The sequence below is a fragment of the Lipotes vexillifer genome, unplaced genomic scaffold (assembly GCF_000442215.2).
Source record: "Lipotes vexillifer unplaced genomic scaffold, Lipotes_vexillifer_v1.1 scaffold1285, whole genome shotgun sequence".
Lineage (NCBI taxonomy): Eukaryota > Metazoa > Chordata > Mammalia > Artiodactyla > Lipotidae > Lipotes > Lipotes vexillifer.
In genome coordinates, this window is record NW_006796211.1 from 552,926 (window position 1) to 576,318 (window position 23,393).

General features: G+C 47.3%; 1 protein-coding gene and 1 pseudogene across 2 annotated transcripts in view; both read right to left on the reverse strand.

The window, feature by feature from the left end:
• The window catches only part of TTLL11 (tubulin tyrosine ligase like 11), a 252,601-nt gene that overhangs the window by 144,500 nt on the left and 84,708 nt on the right, over positions 1–23,393 (reverse strand). Inside the window, 2 exon segments of the mRNA XM_007468377.1 lie at positions 294–389; positions 11,638–12,213. Of these exon segments, the coding sequence (XP_007468439.1) occupies positions 294–389; positions 11,638–12,213 (672 nt within the window).
• On the reverse strand, positions 20,975–21,496 carry LOC103091253 (ATP synthase F(0) complex subunit C1, mitochondrial pseudogene; annotated as a pseudogene). The gene has a single exon (XR_014368694.1). The product of XR_014368694.1 is annotated as an ATP synthase F(0) complex subunit C1, mitochondrial pseudogene (transcript).

The window sequence follows — 23,393 nt, forward strand, 5'->3', positions numbered from 1 at the left end:
CTGAGGCGAACTAATGAGTTCATGTCAAAACTGATGGAAAGGCTCAGCTGCTTCTATATTTGCAGATCTTAAGAAGTGGAGAATGACATGCTGGGAAGTTACCACAGGTCGGGTGGATCTTATATTAATAGATGATGTTCAGAGCTCAACAAAACTGAAATCACGCAGGCCTGAACAGAACTTTGCTGGGCAAATCTGAGAAGGTCGAATCTCACTTAGCCAAGGGAGCAACAGGAGAGTGGGAACATTCGGTTGGATGGTAATATATTCAATGAGATACTCAAAATACTCACTTCTTGCTCGTGTTCGATTCTCATGCTGGGGTTTGCATTAACTTCAAGTAGTATAGGCTTCAGATTTTTCATGAGAAGAATGTCAAAGCCTAAAATCTGGGGCAGTATAAACATGATTCAGAATTACTCCCTTTAGCTACAATGTCTTTGCAGGAATCGAGTATGGTATTAGGGGAATCAAGGTGAAAATTAATTCCAACCCCATCCCCAGCCTGGGCCTTGACCCTGGCTTCTCTCGTCCACAGGCCCTCTTCCTCTGGATGTACTTGTCAGGCCAAATGGACACCAGAAAATTTTATAGGGGCCTTAGTAACGGGATGAGGTCCCATGGTTCACTTCAGCACCATCGGTGTCGTCTGAAGTGCGGTGGTAAGATGATGACCTCTTTCTTCTTTAACAGGTTTTTTATTATGTTAAGGATCAGTAGTAGTCCATCAATTTCTCCCTCTCCTTCTGTTCTCCCCTATTAAGTTGCTTCTTAGCTAGATCTCTACAAAACCCAAGGCTATCTTTCTTAACCTCGGGTATGTATCAGCATCACTTAAGGACCCCTTTCAAAACCACTGCTCATCCCCAGCCCACACCTATGAGCCAGAAACTTCCCGAGTGGAATGCAGGCAAATGTATTTTCCGTAACAAATCCCCTGGGTAATTCTGACATACCCTCCTACCTAAGAGGAAGGGAATATTTATTAGGCGCCCACTAGGCACCAATTATGGTAAAATGCACCAATTATTCAGAATCTCGTTTAATCCTCATGACAGCATATTTGAAGTAGGGATCGGGCTCTCCATTTCACAGAACCAGAAACTGAGTCTCGGAGAGGCCAGTGGATTTCCTGAGACTGCCTCTCTAGTAAATCACAGAGCTGGACTTCACACCCAAGCAGAACTGGCTACATAGTTTGTGGGACCCGGTGCAAGATGAAAATGCAGGGTATGTTGTTCAAAAAGTATTAACAATTTAATGACGTTGAAACACAGCATTAAACCAAGCGTGGAGGCCTTTGGAGTGTGGGACCCTGAGTGCACAGCCCACACGCCCATGCAGCCAGCCTGCATCCAAGGCTAAGTCCAGCATCATTGGCCAGCCGCCTGCTCTTGAATCTGGCAGGCTGCTGCCTCAGGTGAGGCTTTGTCTTCTGACATCTTTCAGTTCCTCACAGGCCCCATGATCAGGGTAAGCCACCCTGTGCACCTCATTGCCTCTGCTTGAAACAACCCTTTATCGAGATAACATCTCCTCACCCTTGAGACTGCAGGTATTAATTGGATTCAGATGGACTATAAGGACACCAGATTCTTGGGAGGACTCTCATTATGTCTCTAGGAGGTGATAAGGTAGAAAGCTCCTAATGTGAGTGATATAATCCCAAAGTTCCCAAAATTAATGTGAAGAAAAAAGATACAGCTGCATCTCCTCCTCTGTGGACTCAAAAAGAAAAGATGAGGGAAAATCCATTTACTTGTCTATACAGAATATGCACTAGTTAAATGATAATTATTAAACTGTAGCTTCATCCTTATTAACGAAATCAGAGCCCGAATGACCATTTCGGGGTGGGGGGGTAATTCAAGATGAGGTTATTCTTCAGTAAAGGGCAATAAGGATGAAAAGTTGGGAAAAGTCATCCTCACTCTATTTTTCTTTCCCTGGTCATAAGAAGAAAGGAATGGAAATGCAGTAGAAAATGTTACATGTATTATAGATCCGCTTAATAATATATGACAAGTGGATATGAGTGATGAGGCCTTTAAGAGACTCTGGTGACATCATCAGTCTAACTTCAGACCTGGCCTGAGACACGTGATGCTGATGAGGCTACAAGAGAATGGAGGGCTGCAGTTTATCATCCTGAGTCATCGACGCTTACTTTTCGCTACATTAGAAGTTTGGACTTGTACTTTCTCAGCCTGGGGGACTCTTCTCAGCTCAGTGCGCAGTGGTTTTATGCATTCACAGCTATAGGGAAGCTGGAGAAGGGGAGTGGCAAAACCTCATCAGCCACAGGGACCTGCACACAGCAGTAGCATAATATTTTCCAGAACCTAAACTTTGGTGCAGGTAGTTGAATGTGTTGGGTCTTGTACAGGAATGCTTTGGAGCCAGATTTGGGCTTCAATCCCAGCTTGGTCTCTCACACTAGCTGGATAGTTCTAAGTCCCAGTTTCCTCATCTATAAAATGGGAATAGGAATAGTACTTACCTTAGCCTTAGTTCATTCATTCGTAAAATACTGACTGCCTCCTATGTCCCAGAAACTATTCTAGCTTCTGGAAATAAAGCAGTGGACTGGACAAAGTCCCTGCCCTTATGGAGCTTACTACACTCTAGTCGGGGAGACAGGAGCAAATAAAGTTAATGTGATGTAAAATGTCTTGCACAGTACCTGACGCATAGTAAGTATTTAATGAAAGTCATCTTTATATTTTTTCACAAGTTCAAGGAAATGTGGAGCACCAACGGATCTCAAGAAGCAGAATCACAGAACCAGGAGGAGGGTTGCTATTATCATAAGATCCCAGAATGTCAGAGCTGGTGGAAAATCAGGAATTCATTTGGTTCAGAGTTTTTCAAAATGAGGTTCTTTTTGGGGAACCACTGGGGAGGCCGGATCATACCAACTTTTACCTTTTCTTACATCCTGGGGTTCCCAGGGGCAAAATATATATATATTTTTAAAAACTACTAATTTAGTCTAGCACCCAATTTGCAGACTAGAAACCTGCAGCCTAGAAATGGGAAAACCTCTCTCCAGTTTGGTGGCAGAGTAGGAAATGTCAAATGGAGAAAGAGAACTTTTTCAATTATGTGATACTCTCCACCCCTCCAAGTAACTCAGTCAGCAATTATGTGTTGCTACTTGAGGGGTGCCCTGGGGATTTAAAGATATCTGTCCTTCATCCCTTACCTCTAGAGGCTTCCAAAGCAAGTTGGGGAGAAAAGAGCCCTGAGCCATTAACTGTAAACTCATGCAAAGGCTCCAAACTACATTTCAATGAGAGGGGATTTCCTCCTGAGCCCCAGAACTACACATCCATCTGCATCCAGAGTATTCCCAACTGGGAGGTCCCAGACTCCTCAAATTCAACATATCCAAACTCACTATCTGTGGTCAGCAGCTTCTAAGATGGTCCCAATGATACCATCTCCTGGTATTCATACCCTTATGTAATCCCCTCTCTTTGAGTGTGGGCTGCACTTAGTGACTTGTTTCTAACAAACAAAATAGGGCAGAAACGATGGCATATCACTTCCAGTATTAGGTCATGAAAAGACTGTGGCTTGCGTCTTGGGATGCATTCTCTTATTCTCTCATTTGCTCACTCTGAGGGAAGCCAGCTGCCATGTTGTAACCTGTCCTATGGAGAGGTTGAGATGGCAAGGAACTGATGTCCCAGCCAACAGCCATGTGAGTGAGCTGGGGAGGGGATCTTTCCCCAGTAGCTTTGACATGACTGCAGTCTGGACAACATGTTAACTGTAGCCTGTGAGGGACTTTGTGCCAGGAGCAGTCAGCCAACATTTCTCCTTCCTCCTTTACATCTAGCTGCTCGCCAACTCTGTACATTCTACCTTCTAAAGAGATTTCTAGATCTGGCCCATCCCTTGTTGCTCCTAGTCTAGATCAAGCCTGCACCATCTTTCACCTGGACTACTTTAATACCTTCCTCATTAGTTTCCCTGCTCTCAAACTCGCCCCTCTAATTGACCTGGCAGAAGGGGATACCAGAGTAATTTTTATAAAAGGCAAATAAAATATTAGCACTCATCTGCCTAAAAATCCCTGCTTACAGAAGGAAGTCCAACGTCCAGAACATGTCCTGCAAATTCCTCTATGACCAGAGTCTGTCTCAGACTCTAGCTTTATTTTCTCGCACTCACTGCTGCACATCTTGGGTTCTAATTGAGCTAAACTATTGGTAGCTCTAGGATGCTTTACTGCTCTCTCTCTCTCTTCTACTTGAAAGACAACTTTATTTATCAAATATTTACTGAGCACCTACCAAACCCTAGGTACTATTCTCGGCACTGGGGATCAAACAGCAAATAAGACAAGGTATGTTTTAGCTCCTGCCCTCTTAGAGCTTACATTCTAGGAGAGAGACCACAAGCAAGTGAATAATTAAAACAAGGTAAGAACATAGAGTGTGATACAGTGGATGGAGGGGAGAGTTTGGTGGTCAGGGAAGGCCTTTCTAAGAAGGTGACATTTGTCATCCCATTTTCTTCTGGTTTGCACAGTTTCTGATGAGAACTTTTTGGTTATTCTTTGTTCCTCTGAACATAATTTGTCTCTCTAACTGCTTTTAAGATTTTCTTATCATCACTGATTTGATTATGATAAGCCTTGGTGTGTGTGTGCACACGTTTGTGTGTGTGGCCGTTTCTTCAAATAGTCTCCTGTATCTTCCTTGTCTCTTCTGCTCAGGGAACTCCAATTACACATATGTTAGACCATCGATATTGTACCATAGGTAACTCAGGGTCTGTTCATTTATTTTTCCTGTCACTTTGCTCTCTCTGTTCCATTTTGGATAAATTCTATTGCTATGTCTTCAAGTTCGCTGATCATTTCTTCTACAGAATCTAATCTGCTATTAATCCTGTCCAGTGAAATTTTCATTACAGATATTTTCTTCCACTTGGTTCCTAGAAGTTCCATTTGGTTCTTTTTTTTTAATAGCTCCATTTCTCTCTACATTAAGCTCATATTTTCCTTTAAATTTTTGTACATAGTTGTAATAGCTGTTTTAACATCTTTTTCCTACCAGTTTCATTATTTCTAACATTTATGGGTCTGTTTCTATTGATTTTCTCTTTAGGTATGGGTTGCCTTTTCCTGCCTTGTGGAATATCTAGTGGGTTTTTATTGGAAGCTGGACATTTAATGCTCAGTGTCTGGATTTTGCCTTCTTTTAGAAAGTGCTAGGTTTTTAGACAGTCAATTATTTGCAGATTATTTTGATACCTTCAAGGCCTATTATTCAAGCTTTACTAGGTTGGGCCTAGAGTAACTTTCATTCCAGGGAAGCTTCAGTCCATTAAGGCAGAACTTCTCTGGAGTCTCCATTGAATGCATCCAGTAACCACCAAGCACTCTCCACACTGACTCTTTGGAGCTTGAACATCTCCCTGCTCTGTGTGAGCTCTGGAAGTAGTTCAGCTTCTCAGTCCCCTGGTCATTCTTTGCTCAGCTTTGTGGATTAATCCTCCACACACGAATGGCCCAGCACTTGGCAAAGATGCACAGGGATCCCACGCAGGTTCCTGGAGCTCTTTTCCTGGTTGGGTCCCTACCTTTCAGAATTCTGCCCACGGAATCCTAACCACCTCGGCATCCCCTTGCCCATCTTCCCGAGATTGCCTCCAGACAGAAAGCTGAGGCAACCGTAGACACATCTTGGCTTTTTCCACCCTTTCCCCGGGGATCACAATGCATAGCTTAAGTGTTGTCCAAAATCTGAAAACACTTATTTCATGTATTTTGTGTGTTATTCTAGTTGTTTTCTAAAGAAGGCTAAGTCCAGTCTTTGTTACTCCATCATGACTAGAAGCAAAAGACTTGGCAGGTGACGTATGAACAGGGACTGAATGAAGTGAGCAAATAAGTTATCTGAAGAGCTGAGGAAGAGCTTTCCAGGCAGGAGGAGTGGCAAGAACAAAGGCCACTTCTGATAAACAGCAAGGAGCGAGCAAGAGGGAGATAGGAGATGAGGTCAGATAGAATGACAGGGGACATATCATGCAGTATCTTGTAGGCCATGGTAAGGAGCCAGGATTTTAAGTGCAATGAGAAAGCCACTGGAGAGTTTACACAGGGAAGTAATTTGATCTGACATATTTTAAAAGAATGACTTTGGCTACAGTGAGAAAAATAGGCTACAAGCAGCAAGGGTGGGAAAAGGAACACCAATTAGGAGGCTACTGCAGTGATACAAGTACAAGGTGATGGCTGCCTAGACTGGGATGGAAGCAAGGGAGTTGGTTAGAAGTGGTTACATTTAGGATGCATTTTAAAGTATATCTGCAAGAGCTGCTTGTGGATTAAACGTGGGAAGGAGGAGAAAAGAAGAAATATTAAAACTGGGGGAGCGGGGTTTAGTCTGAGTAACTGAATGCTATTCCTTTACTGAAATAGGAAAGACAGTGGGAGAGTAAGTTTGGAAGGGAAATCAAGAGTTTGATTTTGGACGTGTCAAGTGTGAGATGCCCCCACCAGAAATCCAAGTAGAAAGTTAAGGTGGGCAGTTGGATAGACCAGTGTGGAACTCAAACAGAAGTCAAGACAGGAGATACAAATACAGGAGTGACCGGCACATAGCTGGCACTTAAAGCCATGGGGCTAGAAGAGATCGTTTAGAGAGCGGTTGTAGACAAGAGGAGAGCAGCTGGGATCGCCATCACTGGCAGGCTCAGCAGAAGGGGCTGAGGAGCAGCAGCCCATGAGACACGAGGGAAACCAGGAGGGTGTGGTGTCACTCACTTTTTTCTGCTTGGCAAATTCTTCTCCATATGCCTTAAGCTCTAGCTTGAGCATCTCCTCTCTGGGAAGCCTTCCTTGACTGGGTTAACTGGCAAAGTTAACTGCTCCCTTTTCTGTGCTCTCCCTGCATCCTGTACATGCCCCCTCATAGCACTTATTACTCCCACGTGGCAGTCTCCCCACTACACTGTGCACCTCTTAGGGACAGACTGCATCTTATCCAGAACCACATGTCCCACAGCTAGCTCAGGGCTTGTCTCAGTGGGTGACCAGCAAATGTGTCTAGAAGAAGAAAAAAGCTCAAAAGTCAGAAGTGGTCAAGGAGGCTTTACAGAGAAGGTGGGATTTGAGCGCCACCTTGTCAGCACTGCATTTCAAAACGGAGCGAGGAGAGCGCATGGCAGCCAAGACAGAACAAACAGGCAGAACTGGGGGAAACACCAATGACGTCCAGGAGGCCGGAATCAGCTTTGTTCGCGGGGCCCAGGGAGGACGGGGAAGCGAGGCTGGGGCCAGGCTGGGAGGCAACAAGTGCCAGGACTTGTTTCTCAAACTGTGGTCCTTGGAATACCGGCGCTCCATTAAGTTGGAAATGTGAATATTTCATGGTTTCCCCGTAATATCATTCATTGAGGGATTCCTACCTGCTGGAATTCCGCACTTTCTCTCATTCAGTCTCACAACAACTGTGAGGCCCGTCCAAATACAATATTATCTCTATTTGCAGATAAGGAAACTGAGGCAGAGAGAGGTTAACTTGCCAAGCTCTCCAGCTAGAGTTGCTGGAAGGAGGAGCTGGGGTTAGCTCAAGCCCGGGACATCCGAGAACAAAACCCGAGCCAGAGCGTGAGCCCTAGGCTGCTCCTTTGCCTCCTTCCCGTGGGGTGTCTGGGGCTGACGGGGAGGGAGGAGACCAAGAGAGCAAAGAAGGAAAAGGAGAAGCACCTCAGCCTTTAGGGAAGGCGCCTCCTCCCGACGCTGAAGGGAAAGGATCGCGGCCAAGGAGAGACGTGGACCCGGAGCTAGAGGAAGATAGAAACCAAGCGATGAGATTGGGAAAGAATGTCCACGAAAGCTGAGCTAGAAACCTTTCTTCTGCGTGTGCATTTCTGCCACATGAATCATCTACACCCAGACGGACCTGGCTCTTTAAGCCAGGGTCACAGAGCTGCCCTCAAGAAGACTGACGGGGGGATAGCTTGCTGGGGCTGCCTGGGCAATGACAGGGGGACAGGCCAGAATGACAGGGCAGCCACGTTCCTAGGCAACAGATTACAGGAAACCTGCCCACAGCCTGGCTGTGCCAGCCCCTGCTCTGGGCCATCACGATTTCCCAAGTAGTTATTGCGGCCGTGATTGGAAAGGGGTCACGGTCACATGTTTAAGATAAATGTAATTTTCTGGGCTTTGAGTGTATGTCCGGGAATGCTACAATACGGGCCAGGCCCAGGCTACAAGCAAAACGGGCGTCCATGACAAAGAAATAATTCATTATGTATGCACAGAACATTAGAGTTCACAGAGCACTTCATCGTCTTTATCTTGTGTGAGTCACACAACAACTCTGTGAGGTAGGTGAGGAAACTGAGGCACAGAGAAGTTAAGTGACTAATATAAAATCACACAGCAAGGCAATGGCAGACCATACGTTGTCCCTAAATCTTTGGGTTCCAAGTTAGTTCAGGTGCTTGAGACCCAAACTACCAAGTGTTTTAACAAGTGATAAGACTAAAGAAAGCAAGAGAGGAGTCCAAGGAGAAAAAGATACTACTTTCTCAATCACTATGAATCTGAAATATACGATAAAACAGATTTTAAACATCTAATGCTTTATACCTTCGCCTTCATTACTTCACAGTCCTCCAAAGAAGGCAGGTAGGGAAGTGAGTGTAGGGGATTCACAGAGAAAGAAACAGAGGCTCAGGGTGGTGAAGAAACGTGCCCAAGGTCCCACTGCTGGGAAGAGGACGAGATCCCCCTGGAGGGTTACTTCCGGCCCTGTGCTCCTCTCCTGACCCCAGGCCTGGCAGCACTTAGTGTGGTCAAGCAGTGGAAAACGGTCACAGGGCTGTGGTTCCATTTGCTAGATGTGATCTGTCCAAACCAGTGGCTCCCTCCCTGTCTGCCCTCCAGTTGGGCCCCTGGTTCCACCCCATGGCTGCCGCATGCCGCCTGTCCACAGCAAGACGAGCAGCAAAACCACCGCCCTGGCCCTCCACCCTGCACCCTCGCTGTGCCAGGGCTCTGTGGCTTGGCCACGCATGCCGGCCCACGTGATACTCCTGGAATAGCTGTCACTGTTGAACAGATGTGACCACACAGTCCCCTGGGATGACCCCTGGATGCCTCCAAGTTGCAACTCTCTCCTTCGCCCTAACCTTCTGATGGCTCAAGCCAGGACTTGTTTTCTCTGGTCCTGCCTCTAAGCTCTGCCCACTTCCCCTTTCTAAGGCCCTAAGCCACCTACCTGATGGCTGAGCTAGACACCCTGCCTGGGAACAAGAACCTGGAGCCAAGTGCCTAAGGACAGACCTCTGGATGACAGTTAGCCCTTCCTGGAACTGATCACTGCCTGAATTCCCCCTGCAAAGGCTTCTGCAGCCTGCCTGAAAATCCCGCTGACGGGTGTCCAGCCGCCCGGGTCACCTCTCTGGATCTGGGGCCGCACCTTGGGACCAGCCTCCTCTTCTGCTGCTGAAGGAACACCCCACCCATCAGAGACGCTGCCCCACTGCCTCCCCTCCCTTCCACGTTACCCGTTTCTCTCCTGCCACAGTCTTAGGTAAAGGACCAGAAACAACTCAAATGTTCATTGACAGAAGAACTGATGAACACAGTGTGCGTATTTACAATGGAAGACCCAGCAGTGCAGATGAAACAGCACCAACGACCCACCTCAACACAGAGCGGAAAAGAAGACTACAGACTCGACCGTAGTATTTTTATAAAGCTCAAAAACAAGCAAAGCAAAACAATATACTGCTTAGGGATACATTCACGTATAATAAAAGGATTTTTTTAAGCAAGGAAATGATAAACCTAAAATTCGGGACCGTGATTACCTCGGGGTGAGAAATGGCATGGGGGAGAATCACAGTAATTGGGGATCTTGGGTTGGGAGGTGGGCTGGGGATGATGATTTGGTGGTTTTGCTTTGTAGCTTACATACATGTTCCATGTATTCTTTCTTATATACTAACTGCTACAAAATAACTTTAAAGATTGGATGGAGAGGGTCCCAGAGGTGTTCCTTCGTACCGTCTGTTCCCTACTCCGATTTATCTGGTGGCAGGAAACTGTGTGCCTACCAAGCGCCTGGACTCCGAGTCCCCCGCCACCACCTTCATGGCCAAAGGATCTGGAAGAATGCGCCACCCCCGTTCCCATGTCCTCCCCGGCCGCACGCTGGCTTCGTCCTCTACCACCACCCTGTCCCATCACCCCACGGGTCAGTAAGTGCAATGGACACTTTCCATTCGGGTCTGATGCGACATCTCAGCAGCGTTTGCCATGGCTGACCCCCGCGCGCCTCTACTCCAAGCCTTTAGGCTGCTTCCTCTCCTGACATCCCTTCTGTGGCTCAAGCCACTTCTTCCTGGCCTCCTTTGCTGCCCCCCTCCCCGCTGCCCGTCCCTTACTTGAATGGCAGTGCTCACGGGGGTCTTCCTGGCCTCTTCTCACCCTGTAGCCGCTCAGGGCTCAGTGACCATCCGAACGCTGATGTTCCCAATCTCGGTGGCTTCTCTCCATCCACCCAAGCGCCTAAGCCTGGGAGTTGGTCTGGGCTCTCCCCACGCACCCCCTGCCACCATCTCTCCACTGTCCCCCAGCCCCAGCCAATCACCAAGTCTGGCCATTCTACCTCTTCAATGGCTCTCAAATCTATTCTCTCCAACTCCACGAAGCCCTTCCCAATCCAAGCCAGCATCCTCTCTTGCTGGTAGGAAAGCAGTCGGCTCACCAGTTCCCCGCTCCACCCGGCTCCCAGTCTCCCCACAATCCATTCTCCACCCTGCGGCCAGTTTGTTCTTTGCAACACGCAAAACTGAGTGCATCGGTGCCGGGCTAGCACCCTCCTGTGGCCCCTACTGCCCATAGCTTTCCAGGACATACCTCCTACCTATCTCTTCCACCTTATCTTCCTCATCTCCCTCTATATCTCTGCCTCAAACCCCACCCTCCAGCCATACTCACCTCTAGGGCTGCAAACATCTCTCCCCTAGGACGCTTCGTCTCCCCAGCCCTATCCAGCCTCGGCTGCCTCCATCTAACTCTTACTCCAGGTTCTTAACTGCTGCTACTTCTGGGAAGTCTTCCCAGCCACCCTCCTTCCCGCTCAGAAAATGTTAGACGGTCCCCCAATCTCACAGCGCCTGGTACACTTCCTTCTCTATTCTAGCACTTGTGACACTTTATACTAATTGCTTTTTAACTTATTTGTCTCCCACGATAGCAGACTCTCTGCATCAGCCAGCAGGGAGGTGACTTACTGCCTTGAACAGTGCCTGGCCCCTACTAAGCAGGTGGTAAAAATTGCTAGAAGGAAGAATGAACAAATGAACGGGAGGCACTGCGTTTTCCAGACATCTCATTTGACTCTTACAAGCGTCCTTTAAGGGAGGTACTCCTGGTTCCATTTTACAGGTAGGAAAATGGAAGTAACTTGCTCCAAATTACACAGCCAGCAAATAGAAAGCAGGAAGTTGGACCCTGGTTTCACACCAAAGCCCACGGCAGCAACAACCCCTCCATCCCTCTGGCCGTCCCACCCCATCCCTCATCCCACACGAGACCAGGGAGCCCTCCAAAGGCCCCATCAAAGTCAAGAATTCAGGCTGGGAACTGGCGATGGTTACCTGGAAGCACGTGGGCCCCGGCCTCCCTGCGGGGATATCCGACTGGTAGAACACTCTGAGCTCTGGAGTCAGGGCAATGACAGTCTTAATCACCAAGGAGATGATATCAGACCAGACCTTCTTGATGTCAACACCCTTGGAAGACAACCTACAAAGAATGCTAGAGAAAGTCCTTTTGCTGCCTGTGCTCGTACTGTCCGAATGGACAAAGTTACCGCTATGGATGTTCAGTGAATAGTTGGTCAGATGCATAAAGATGTGGTGCAGGTTTCTGGGGTGAGGCTCCTGATAGGGCTCTGTACAAAACCGCGAGAGTCCGTCTTTGGCTATATAAATCTCTAAGGGCTCTAAGGACTTTAGTAGGACATACAGTCGGATATCAAACTTGAGCTTGTCGATAAGGAGAGGTTTGCAGATGTACTCCTGGACCACAGCCGGCCTGCTCTGGAGGGTCCCTGTCAGGCGGATGTCACTGGGGTCTTTAATGAGGTAGATTCCATCACCCTGACAACCACCATCAGGTTTCACAATAAAAGTGGGCTTCCAGGAGGGGTCCCCATCTTTCACCATTCGAACCTGGGGGGAGAAAAAGGATGGTTAGCACTGTATTCTTGTCCTCTCTGGTCCCTCGAGACACAGCAGGACCTCGTCAAATGTTTGGTGAATGAGTGAAAAATACAGGCCCCACCTATGTGAGGACTCACTCAACACCTACCAGGGAGGTAGAAACTGTACTAGGCGCTGAGACAGTGACCTAAAAACTGCCCCCGATCTTGTCCCCCACAGTCCAGCGGATTTGCAGTCACAGGACCTGGGTTTGAATGCCAGATCTTTGCCGGTTATTAGCTCTAACCCTGAGCGAGTCATCTAACCGATGACGGTATAGTGATGGTGATGATGATAGGCTAGCGCTATCTATGATGCCGACCATGTGTGGCGACTACATGAGGCACTTTACATAAGTTACTTCATCTAACCCTCACAGAACATACGGTTGTTCCCTTTTCATGGTACAGGAAACCGAGACGGTACCGTACTTGTGAAGAGCACAGGCCTGGGAGTCAGACTGCCTGGGCTCATATCCTGGCCCTGCTACTTACTATGTGACCTTGGGCAAGTTACTTATCTGTGCCTTCCTCATCTGTAAAATGGGAGAAAGATTGTTCTGAGGATTAAATGAGATAATAAATGCAAAGGGCGAAGCCCACAGAACCTGACACACGAAAGGCAGCCATAAAGCCTGGCTAGTGCTATTTTTTAAAGATGAAGTAACTTGCCGGTAGACTGAGGGGCAGAACTGGGATTGGAATCTAGACCGAGGGCTCTGAAGTGCTTGCACCCTCCTCTGTACTTCCATGTCTCAGTTTCCTCGTTTTAAAAATGGGGATATAAAAATCTTTCCTCCCTGGGTCATCGTAAAGGGGAAATCGACTGAAATGTGCACGGGGCGGAACACAACGCTACACAGAAGGGCGGCACGGGAGCTGTTAGTTTACCATCTATATCTCTCATTAAGTTCATCATGACTCAGCCAATCCTTTCATCTGTTGAGATCTTTTGAAACTGGATTCTGTCATCCTAAGATGTGCTCTCCTCCCAGCTCCAGGTCAGCAGGACACCCACATAACTACCCTGGGCTTGACCGGTGCAGTTAGTCTGGATGTGCGGGTCTGCATCACTTAACACACACCCAGTTGCCCCCGACGCTTATCCTGGGGGACAAGCTGGAGGAAATTTAAAGGTGAATTTGAAAGAGGGAGCGGCTCTCTCTGCAGCTTCTGGTATGAAAGAGCCCCTGAACAAGCTTTCCTTCCTTTCTGAACCCTAACTCAGAGCGGTGCCGGCTTGCCCCAGAGCTGGACTCGACCGGATTCGCACCTTTGCTGCGTAAGCCCAACCCAGGACAACTGTGTTCTGGGTTTTACTTATCTCTCTGACCAGCCTATATTTCTAAGTGAAGCTTTTGCCAATTCCTTGGGCACTATCAGTTACTCCGGGCTTGTAAAAGATCTTTAACAATGGAGAAACACTTAAAGCTTTAATAATGGTCCACACCAACTGTTTCCCCTTGTCAGCAGGATTCGAGAATGGAACTTCACAGGAGATCAATGCCAGCCTCCCAGGGCCCTCCACGGAGCCTTCTTTGCGACAATGACCTTGATGCTTATGTAGTTATTTAATATTCACCCGAAGCATTCATACATTTGGCCCTTTACAGTAAATATAAACGTACTGGAGAAATGGCAGTTATGGATCAGGAAGTAAAAAATGTCAAGTTTGCACTAATGGGTAATTTTTCCCTCTGGAAAGCTTTTGCTACGCTGAAGATACTAACAGTTCAATATATTACTGGCTGCAATATTTTCTCCTTTGAATTCAGTGCATATGCCTTAAATAAATTAAACTACATGGTCAATAGTCTCTGTCATTCGTTGCATTACTGAATATTTTTTCTGCTCTTTGCCAGAGTAGAGCCATACAAATCAAGGTTATTAATACTAACAGAATCATTGAATTTTTAGAACTGGAAGGATCCTCAGAGATCAATGGTATCTAATCCTCTCATAATTCAAACAGGGAAGCTGAGGCTCAGAGAGGTGACATAACTTGCCTTGGGTTCCCTAACTGGCTAGTGGGAAGGTTAGCATGAGAACCGAAGTCTTTCTGACCTCACGGCAGGTCCTCTGTGCCATCTTTTTCTCTGCTAAGGTAAAATTAAAGGTTTCTTTTCCCTGAATACCATAGGAAAGATTCTCTTAATATAGCAGACAGTATCTGAGCTCTGGCCTCACTCTGGACACTTTGGTCCCGGAGCATGGCCTTCTTGGAACCGTAACTGTAGATCCTGAGTTTGCCAGGCCTGCCTCAATTCCAGATCTTCTGTCTGGGCTCCTGGCTTGGTCTACTACAGGCACCATTTATGGGAAAACTTCATAGCTGTTCTGCATGTGGTTCCCAAAGCCACCAGACCCTTCAGCAACTTCTTTTTGCAAAAGAGAAAAAAAAATTCCAGAATTCACATTCACTTTCCTCTGAGGTTTTACTCAAGGGTGACCCCTCCTCATGGGCCAGAATCTAAAGATAGTCTATATAACTAGGCCCCAGCCCCAGAAATTCTGATTTTCTAGATCTGGGATGAGACCTGGGCATGCGTATTTGGGAAAAAGCATGACAGGTAATTCTGACGTTCACTCCGTTTGAGAACTGCTGGACTAACGTGAATTAAATAAAAATACAATCTGGGCCCAACACATTGAATGAAGTTTTACGCATTAGCGTTAGCCTGAATGTGAGGAAGACTTGCAATTGGGTTACAGCTGATGGTATCGCCAGTTTCACCCAAACATACTCTTGGATGTGAAATTCATCATCTTGTAACTGTATGCACGGATAGCTGAGAGAGATGCAGCTATCAGTGACCTGATTGCCAGGCACTCATTGGCCCTGTTGAAAAATTTTATGTCTTTTACTGCCCCCTAGTGGATATTTAAGAAATGTGACTGGGAAAGACCCCCATTGAAAATTTGACTCTTCTTAGCAGTAAGATACTCTATTAAGATGTTAAAATATGATATTTGTCTTTCTCTGTCTGACTTATATGTGGAATCTTAAAAAAAGCTACAAATGAACTTATCTACAAAATAGAAATAGAGTTACAGATGTAGAAAACAAACTTATGGTTACCAGGGGGTAAGGGGGCGGGGAGGGATAAATTGGGAGATTGGGATTGACATATACACACTACTATATATAAAATAGATAACTAATAAGGATCTACTGTATAGCACAGGGAACTCTACTCAATACTCTGTAATGACCTATATGGGGAAAGAATCTAAAAAAAGAGTTGAGATATAGATAGATAGATAGATGTATGTAACTGATTCACTTTGCTGTACACCTGAAACTAACACAACATTGTAAATCAGCTATACTCCAACAAAAAATTTTTTTAAAGAAGATGTTAAAATAGTCTTAAGGAAGCACCACCACAGAAAGCTCCCTCTGTGTTACTGTTAAGGTAAGCTCATACTTTGAATAAACTCATCTCCAAAATGCCATGGTTGGCCAAGGTCACACTCAGTTCTTATGCTGTCTGTCCCTTAAATATATTTCAAGTGTTCTCCCTAATACACAGATTGGCCTACCTGTTAAAATTCTCTCTCAGTCTGTATAAAACTTTTAAAATCATGGGCAACATGAGTATAAAATCCTGTAAGTATATACCACATAAAATTAGCAACTTTTATATTCTTCACTGTGTGTTTTTTCGTATTTTCCAAACTTACCATTAGGAAAAAAAAATACAAGTGGCAACAGCAGGTAGCAGCAAGTATCTCTAATTATATTTTCATAAGGAATAGCTTTTGGCGAACAAATATTTGAACGCCCATGCTCATTGCAGCATTACTGACAACAGCCAAAAGGTGGGAGAAACCCAAATGTCAATTGACAGATGAATGGATAAACAAAATGTGGTACATACATACAATTGAGTATCATTCAGCTATAAACAGGAAGGAAATTCTGACATACACTACCATGAAACTTGAAGACATTACGCTAAGTGAAAGAAGCCATCACACAAAAGGACAAATACTATATGCTTCCACTTGTATGAGGTACCTACAGTAGTCAAATTCATAGAGACAGAAAGTGGAATGGTGGTTACCAAAGAGTAGGGAGTAGGGAGTAGGGAGTAGGGAGGAATGGGGAGTGAGTGTGTGACGGGTAGAGCTTCAGTCTGGGAAGATGGAAGACGTTCCGGAGACGGATGATGGTTATGGCTGTACAACAATATGAATATACTTAATACTACTGAACTGTACACTTTAAAAATGGTAAAGATGGTAAATTTTACATTATGCATATTTTACCACTGTAAGTTCTTTAAAAATTTAATTAAAAAAAGAAAAGAAATAGCTTTTGGTGAGTTAGAAAGAATACTGAAGTGAAAACCAGAAAATCTGGATTCTAGTTCCAATTTAGTCAGGTAATTTCTGACTGTGCGACTGTGAGAAAGTCACCTAACCTCCTGGGCTTTGTTGTACTCACCTATACAATAAAGGGGGTCACACTGAGGTCCCTGGCTTCTGCCAGCGAACAGGTTCTGAACAATGATTTATCTTGACATCACCACAGTGGACGGCTGCGTTACAAACATGCAAGTGACACTGATCAGCAGAGAGCTGATACTGGGCTGCTGTGATCAGCGCATTGGGATGCTGTACACGAGCAGGAGCTCTGCATGGGAGATTCATGAGGCACTTGAGGAAGTCAGCTGGGCATCTGGGAGAAGCAAGCTAAAATATTTCAGGAGAGAAATTCAGCCACCGAATACCAAGCCACAAAACATTATTAGCAGCGAGGGGCAGGTAAGAGGACAACTGCTGAAGAAATACCAGGTCTGCAATGCCAGGGAAGTCAAAGCCAGTTAGAGCAGTCCTCTGTCACGCGGGTGGATTTGCATCCAATCTTAGCAACTGAGACCCTTGGTGTCACGGGCACAGGGAGCAGATCTTCAGCAAAAACAAGCCTCTGGTAGACATGCAGATGTCACAAAGTACATGCTGGACAGGGGGCAGGGAGCAGCCCCTTCCAGCCTCAGCCAAGGCAGCCTCGCACCTGGTGGAGGCAAATTCCTACTCCCAGTGTGCCAGGCGATTTCTGAGGCAGGCGAGAAGGAGGCGCTCTACAGTCAGGTTTCCGAGGGCCAGGCAGGAAGGGGCAGGGTGGGAGATGGACAGGTGAGGCGGGGAGGAAGAACGAGTAACGTGCTGCCGGGGTGCGGTTTTGCGAAGGCAGGAGAGAGCCACATACGTTCCGATGGCTGGAGAACAGCCAGCGAGTGGAGTGGGAAGAGCCCTGGAAATCCCACTCGGGAGATTTACAGGGTCCAGATCACCACAGCAAAAACAACATTAGCACACACCAACGGGGACTTCTTATGGATCAGGTGCTGTTCGAAGTATTATCTCATTTAACCCTCTACAACGCTATTTTACAGATAAGGAAACAGAGGCCCAGAGAGGTTAAGTAACTTGCCAAAGGTCACACAGCCTAAAGGCCGTGGAACCAGGTCTTGAATGCAGGCAGTCAGTTTCCTGAGCCCATGTCTAGAATGAATGCGGGATGCGTGTGAAGTAGGGCAACGGAAGAAGATCAAGCTTGGGGAGGGGGCAGGGCCTGATAGGAAGGGTCTCGAATATCATTTTAGGGGAGTTTGGACAATGTCCCGAAGTGATGGTGAGCCCCTGAAGGGTTCTGAGAACTTAATTACACAATTTGATGTGTTCCGTAGAAACATCCCTCTGGCTGGACTGGAGTGGGCAGACATGGAGGGCAGAGAGGACGAGCCTGAATGGATGCCGGCAAGGGGAGGGTAGGAGGAAGGAGAGAGGTCTGGCGTGGTCAGGCCCCCGGACGATGGAGGAAGCCTCCATGATGGACCAGGTTACACAGGGAAAGTATGGAGAGGGAGAGATGAACCTGGGAACGCAAGGTGGGAACGGGCAGAAAAGATTCCCAGACACCTTGTGTTTGTACTTGATCTGCAGGCAACTAGTGAATTTTCAACCACTAGGTGACACGGCACCCATATCACTCTGGCGTCCGTGAGAAGGATGGTTTGGCAGGGAGGAGACTAGTTGCAGGAAGATACAGGGCCATCCAAGGCCCGAGGGCCTGAGCTGGGCAGTGGCGCCAGGGCCGGAATGCGGAAACGGTACAGAGGTGGATTCGGGGGCGGCTGGTGGCTGGAGGGAGGTGAAGGGGAAAGAGAGGGTTGTCAGCAGGGTGGGGGGATGGTACCATTTACAGATTAAGGGGACACAGGAAGAGGAACGGGTCTGGGGTTGGGGGGAGGGGGGAGATGAGCAGCTCACCTCATTGACTACTAACTGAGCACCTGTGGCCACAAAGCCAGTTTAGGATTTTACGTCCCCTCCTCCCTCAAGCTGCTCACTGTTCATCGGAACAGGACTGTGTGGTCCAATCACTCATATAGATGGTTAACGTTGATACGGTGACTCTCCCCGTGTTAGCAAAAATAACAACCGCTGTCTGGCAGGCCTGAGACTCCGAGATTAAACTCAGACATGGAATATGGTGAACTGAAGGAAGAGTATCCAAAGAAACCCCTCAGGCCAGTGGTTAGCAGGGGAGCTATGGGCCCCATGGGAGTAACTATCACTGCACCTGTCAAACACTCCCCCACTCCCTGGCTTTCCAAGAGGTCCAATTAAGAAAACCTAAATGGTAAAACAAAACAAACAACAACAACCAAAAAAGCCTGTTTCTTTTATCACTGATGAGTGTCCTGGATTTACTTGAACAGTTTAAAAGAAATAACGTTAATTATGCCCAAGGAAGAACAGCTGCATCACTCACGTGCAACTCCTCCGCGGCGTGGCTTAAGAGGCCCTCCTCCCTTGGCCAGCCGCAGCTCAGGTGCATCTCGGCGGCCTCATTTCCTGACCCTCCCGCCCACCCCCTGCACGCCTCTAAGCTCCGACTCAGCACCAAAGGCCCGGCTCAAAGATTCCCACTGAGAATCCTTCCCTAGCCCGTAACCCTCCAGAATGGCCCCTCGAGTCTGTCCTCTGTGCTCCCGTGGCTGTGACATCTTAACCCGTCCATGGCAAACATCCCCATCACACTGTAATGTGACTGCGTATGTGTCTTTAGGTCTATAGCTATGGTGTATTATAGCTGCATCTTTAAGTATATTGTGGGAGCTAAGAACACGGACTCTGCCTGCAGTGCTCCGAAGCCCAGCGCTGCTGCCCCTTACTAGCTGTGGAACCCTCGACAGTTTTCTGACCTCTCTGTGCCTCGGTTTGCTCAGCTGGAAAATGGGAGTAAGAGCAGTGCCTCTGCCGTGGGGTTGTTGTGAGGATTACACGAGTTAAAGAGTGTGACTTGCCAGGGCTAACATATGGTGGGCTATTATTATTATTCATTGTTATTATCTCTCTCCCATTTGACTATGAGATCCTTGACGATAAAGACCAAGCCTTATTTTACTCACTATTCCCAGAAAAGCAGGTGCTCAATAAACATTTTCTGAAATGAAATTATTAGGAAGCTTGATTACTATGGCATTTATGAACCCTAGGGACATTAGTTAGTACATACCTAACTAATGATTGCCAGATAAACGAACTTCTCCTGTAGGAACAAAATTATCTTAATGAGAAAGAGGAAAGGGAAAAACGACCATTTGTAGAACCCATGTTCTGTGTTCTGTGCTTTACAGCCATGAGCTACCGAATCTTCACAACAACCCTGCAAGGAAATAGAGCCTCAGAAAGGTGGAGTCCCGGGGCCGACGTCACACAGCTAACAAGCATAAAGTTATCATTTGAAACCAAGTTGGTCAGAGTCTAAAGTCTGAGACCTTTCCGTAACAACCATGTTCTTTGGGAAAACTCCAAGCAGTTGAACTTCTGTTTAATAGGTAGAATGAGGAAAGAGAGAGTTGTGGGAAAGCAAAGTGACAGGCCAGCTGGCAGGGCTCAACTCGCCTTTGCTGGGGCCCCCAGGGTTAGAAGAGGGCTTCTCGACAGCCCCAGAGCTGCCTTGTGCCTTCACACCCAGCCTGCACGCCAGGAACCATCACACACACACACACTTTACAAACAAACTGGAGACTTGCCCAGGGCCACACTGCTAGTGGCAGAGGCAGTCCTAAAACATAAAATCTCCAGATTTCCAACCCAAAGTTCTTTCTACACTAATGGATTCGGCATCTGAAGAGGTCTTTCGAAGAGTCCTTGGGAGTAAGTCCTCTCTCGAAGTAACATCACATTTGTTTGGTGTTATAATAAATTTCACCGCTTTCCAGAGAAATCACCTTACTTAATCCTTGAATCTCCATTCTGGGGCGAATGAGGAAACCGAGGCCCAGAGTGTAAAGTCAGAAGCCTGCAGTCACCCAGCTAGAAGGCAGAACCAAAGCACCAGCCCTGGGCTCACCTGTCCTTTCTTTTGAAGACGGTCTCCGATTTACCTGGAAGGCAGACACGGCATCACTGGGCTGCTAGGGAGGCTGGCGCTTCTGATGATGAGAGAGGAGCCTCTCCACCAGCTTTGCCCCAAACCCAGCCTGTTGTCAACGTAAAGTAATGGATCCCACTTTTAGTGAACAGCAACTTTATGTGGGCCTTAATCTATCCATCATTAGTGAGCAATCAGAAAGCCACTCTGGATAGAACACACCTGGGACTATAAAACCTGCTTCACAGGAAGGAACCCGTCATTTCATGAAACTGCCCATTTTCCTCTCAGGTCTGCCCTCAACACCGACCCCTTATTTTTTTTTTATTTTTTATTTTTATTTTTTAGAGAAACATTGTGTTTAATGGTAAAGCTTAGCACACTCTAGCACCGGGCATGGCCTGGAGTCGAAGCAGCGGGGGTGGATAGGTGACCTCCATGGAGCCTCACATGGCAAAGAGGATGAGGAAGGCGACCATCAAACAGAAGAGCCCCATAGCCTCAGACAGGGCAAAGCCCAGAATGGCACAGGAGAAGAGCTGCTGCTTCAGAGACGGGTTCCTGGCATAGCCAATGATCAAACTGCCAAACACTGTTCCAGTGCCGGCCCCTGAACCAGCCACACCAACCGTGGCAGCCCCAGCACCAATAAACTTGGCCGCTGTGTCAATGTCCCGGGAGACAACACTGGTCCGGAACTCCCGCCTGGCCACCTGGAGTGGGACACTGCTGTAGGAAGGCTGTTCAGATGGGATCTCTGGCCTACTCAGGAAGGAGGCAGACACAGGCCTGCTCAGACCCCTGGTACAAGAGCGGATCAGAGCAGGAGGAATGAGTAGTGCCCTGGTGGTCTGCATTTTTTCGGTCTCAGGGCTTTCGCTCTAGGACTCAGCGCTCAGGTCCCCAGCCCACGTTAACACCGACCCCTTATTGCTGGAGCTGAGTGAGGAGAGTGGGAACACGAGGACAGCCGGCTCACTGCCTGGCCTCCCCCACCCACTCCCCAACTCCCTCTCATCCCCGAACCCGTGGGCTCCAACCAGGCCGGCTGAGGACGAGCCTGAAGCTGCAGCCTATGGGCCTTGGGGATCCCTGAGCACACGGGGGCCCCCAGGCTGCAGCTGCCCTTCACCTCCACCAGGTCCCTGTGCTTGAGTGTCTGTGGGGGGCAGCAGAGCCGGGGCAAGGGGTTCCAATCTCCTAGACACGGCCTAGCTGGACAACCCTGGCCAAGCTACTTAACCTGTCTGCATTCAGTGTCCTTACCTGTAAAACTGGAAGAATAAGGCCTGCTTCCTATGGGTACTGTGAGGATTAAATAATGTCTCCCATTTGTACTTAACACAGTATCAGTCTTTATTATTTCATTTTACTTCATTTTTATTATTCTGCCTCGGTTCCCTGATCATCCTCCAGATTCCCTACTGAGGCTCATCCCCGACCTACTTGGCTGGAGTCTGAATGCCTGCCTGCGCTGTCCACAGCGCTGCCCTTGGTGACCAGGCCTGTCTCTGACCCTCAGCTGTCGGCTGGCCCCCTTGGATGGCAGCCTCACATTTCTGTGCTCCCATGTGGGTCACCCCAGCAGAGTCCCTGGCATCACCAGCTTCACACCCCCACCCCCTTCCTCTCTTCCCCACAGTTTCCTACTGAGATTCCAGAGGGCATCCCAGCTGATCCCACCTGGAACACACAACACTCGATTGCTGAGTAAGCCCCCTTCCAGCTAAACACATTTCTCCAATACTGAGGGTTTCCTGCTAATGAACAGGCTAAATACACACACCTCCAACTACATACAACCACGTTATAATCAAAAGCGCTTCAGACCACCAGCCCTAGCTTTATCCTGCTTCCCAACACCACAGTCCTCATGTCTGTCCCTTGCATTCTTGCCACACTTTACATTGAACTTTAAAAAAATACAAGAAGATCAACGTCATATTTTGCAACACTCAGACCAGGTGTCCTCCCCGCCCCGCCCAGATGTCCTTTAGGCTAAAACAGCATCGCTGTTTGCAGTATTGATGAGCTATTGATGACCACCCATCCAGGTGGTCACAGAGCACCGAGCTGATCTCCCTGTGCTATGCCGCTGCTTCCCACTAGCTATCTATTTTACGTTTGGTAGTCTGTATACGTCCATGCCACTCTCTCACTTTGTCACAGCTTACCCTTCCCCCTCCCCATATCCTCAAGTCCATTCTCTAGTAGGTCTGTGTCTTTATTCCCGTCTTACCCCTAGGTTCTTCATGACATTTTTTTTTCTTAGACTCCATATATATGTGTTAGCATACGGTATTTGTCTTTCTCTTTCTGACTTACTTCACTCTGTATGACAGACTCTAGGTCCATCCACCTCACTACAAATAACTCAATTTCGTTTCTTTTTATGGCTGAGTAATATTCCATTGTATGTATGTGCCACATCTTCTTTATCCATTCATCCAATGATGGACACTTAGGTTGTTTCCATCTCCTGGCTATTGTAAATAGAGCTTCAGTGAACATTGTGGTACATGACTCTTTTTGAATTATGGTTTTCTCAGGGTATATGCCCAGTAGTGGGACTGTTGGGTCATATGGTAGTTCTATTTGTAGTTTTTTAAGGAACCTCCATACTGTTCTCCATAGTGGCTGAACCAATTCACATTCCCACCAGCAGTGCAAGAGTGTTCTCTTTTCTCCACACCCTCTCCAGCATTTATTGTTTCTAGATTTTTTTGATGATGGCCATTCTGACCGGTGTGAGATGATAT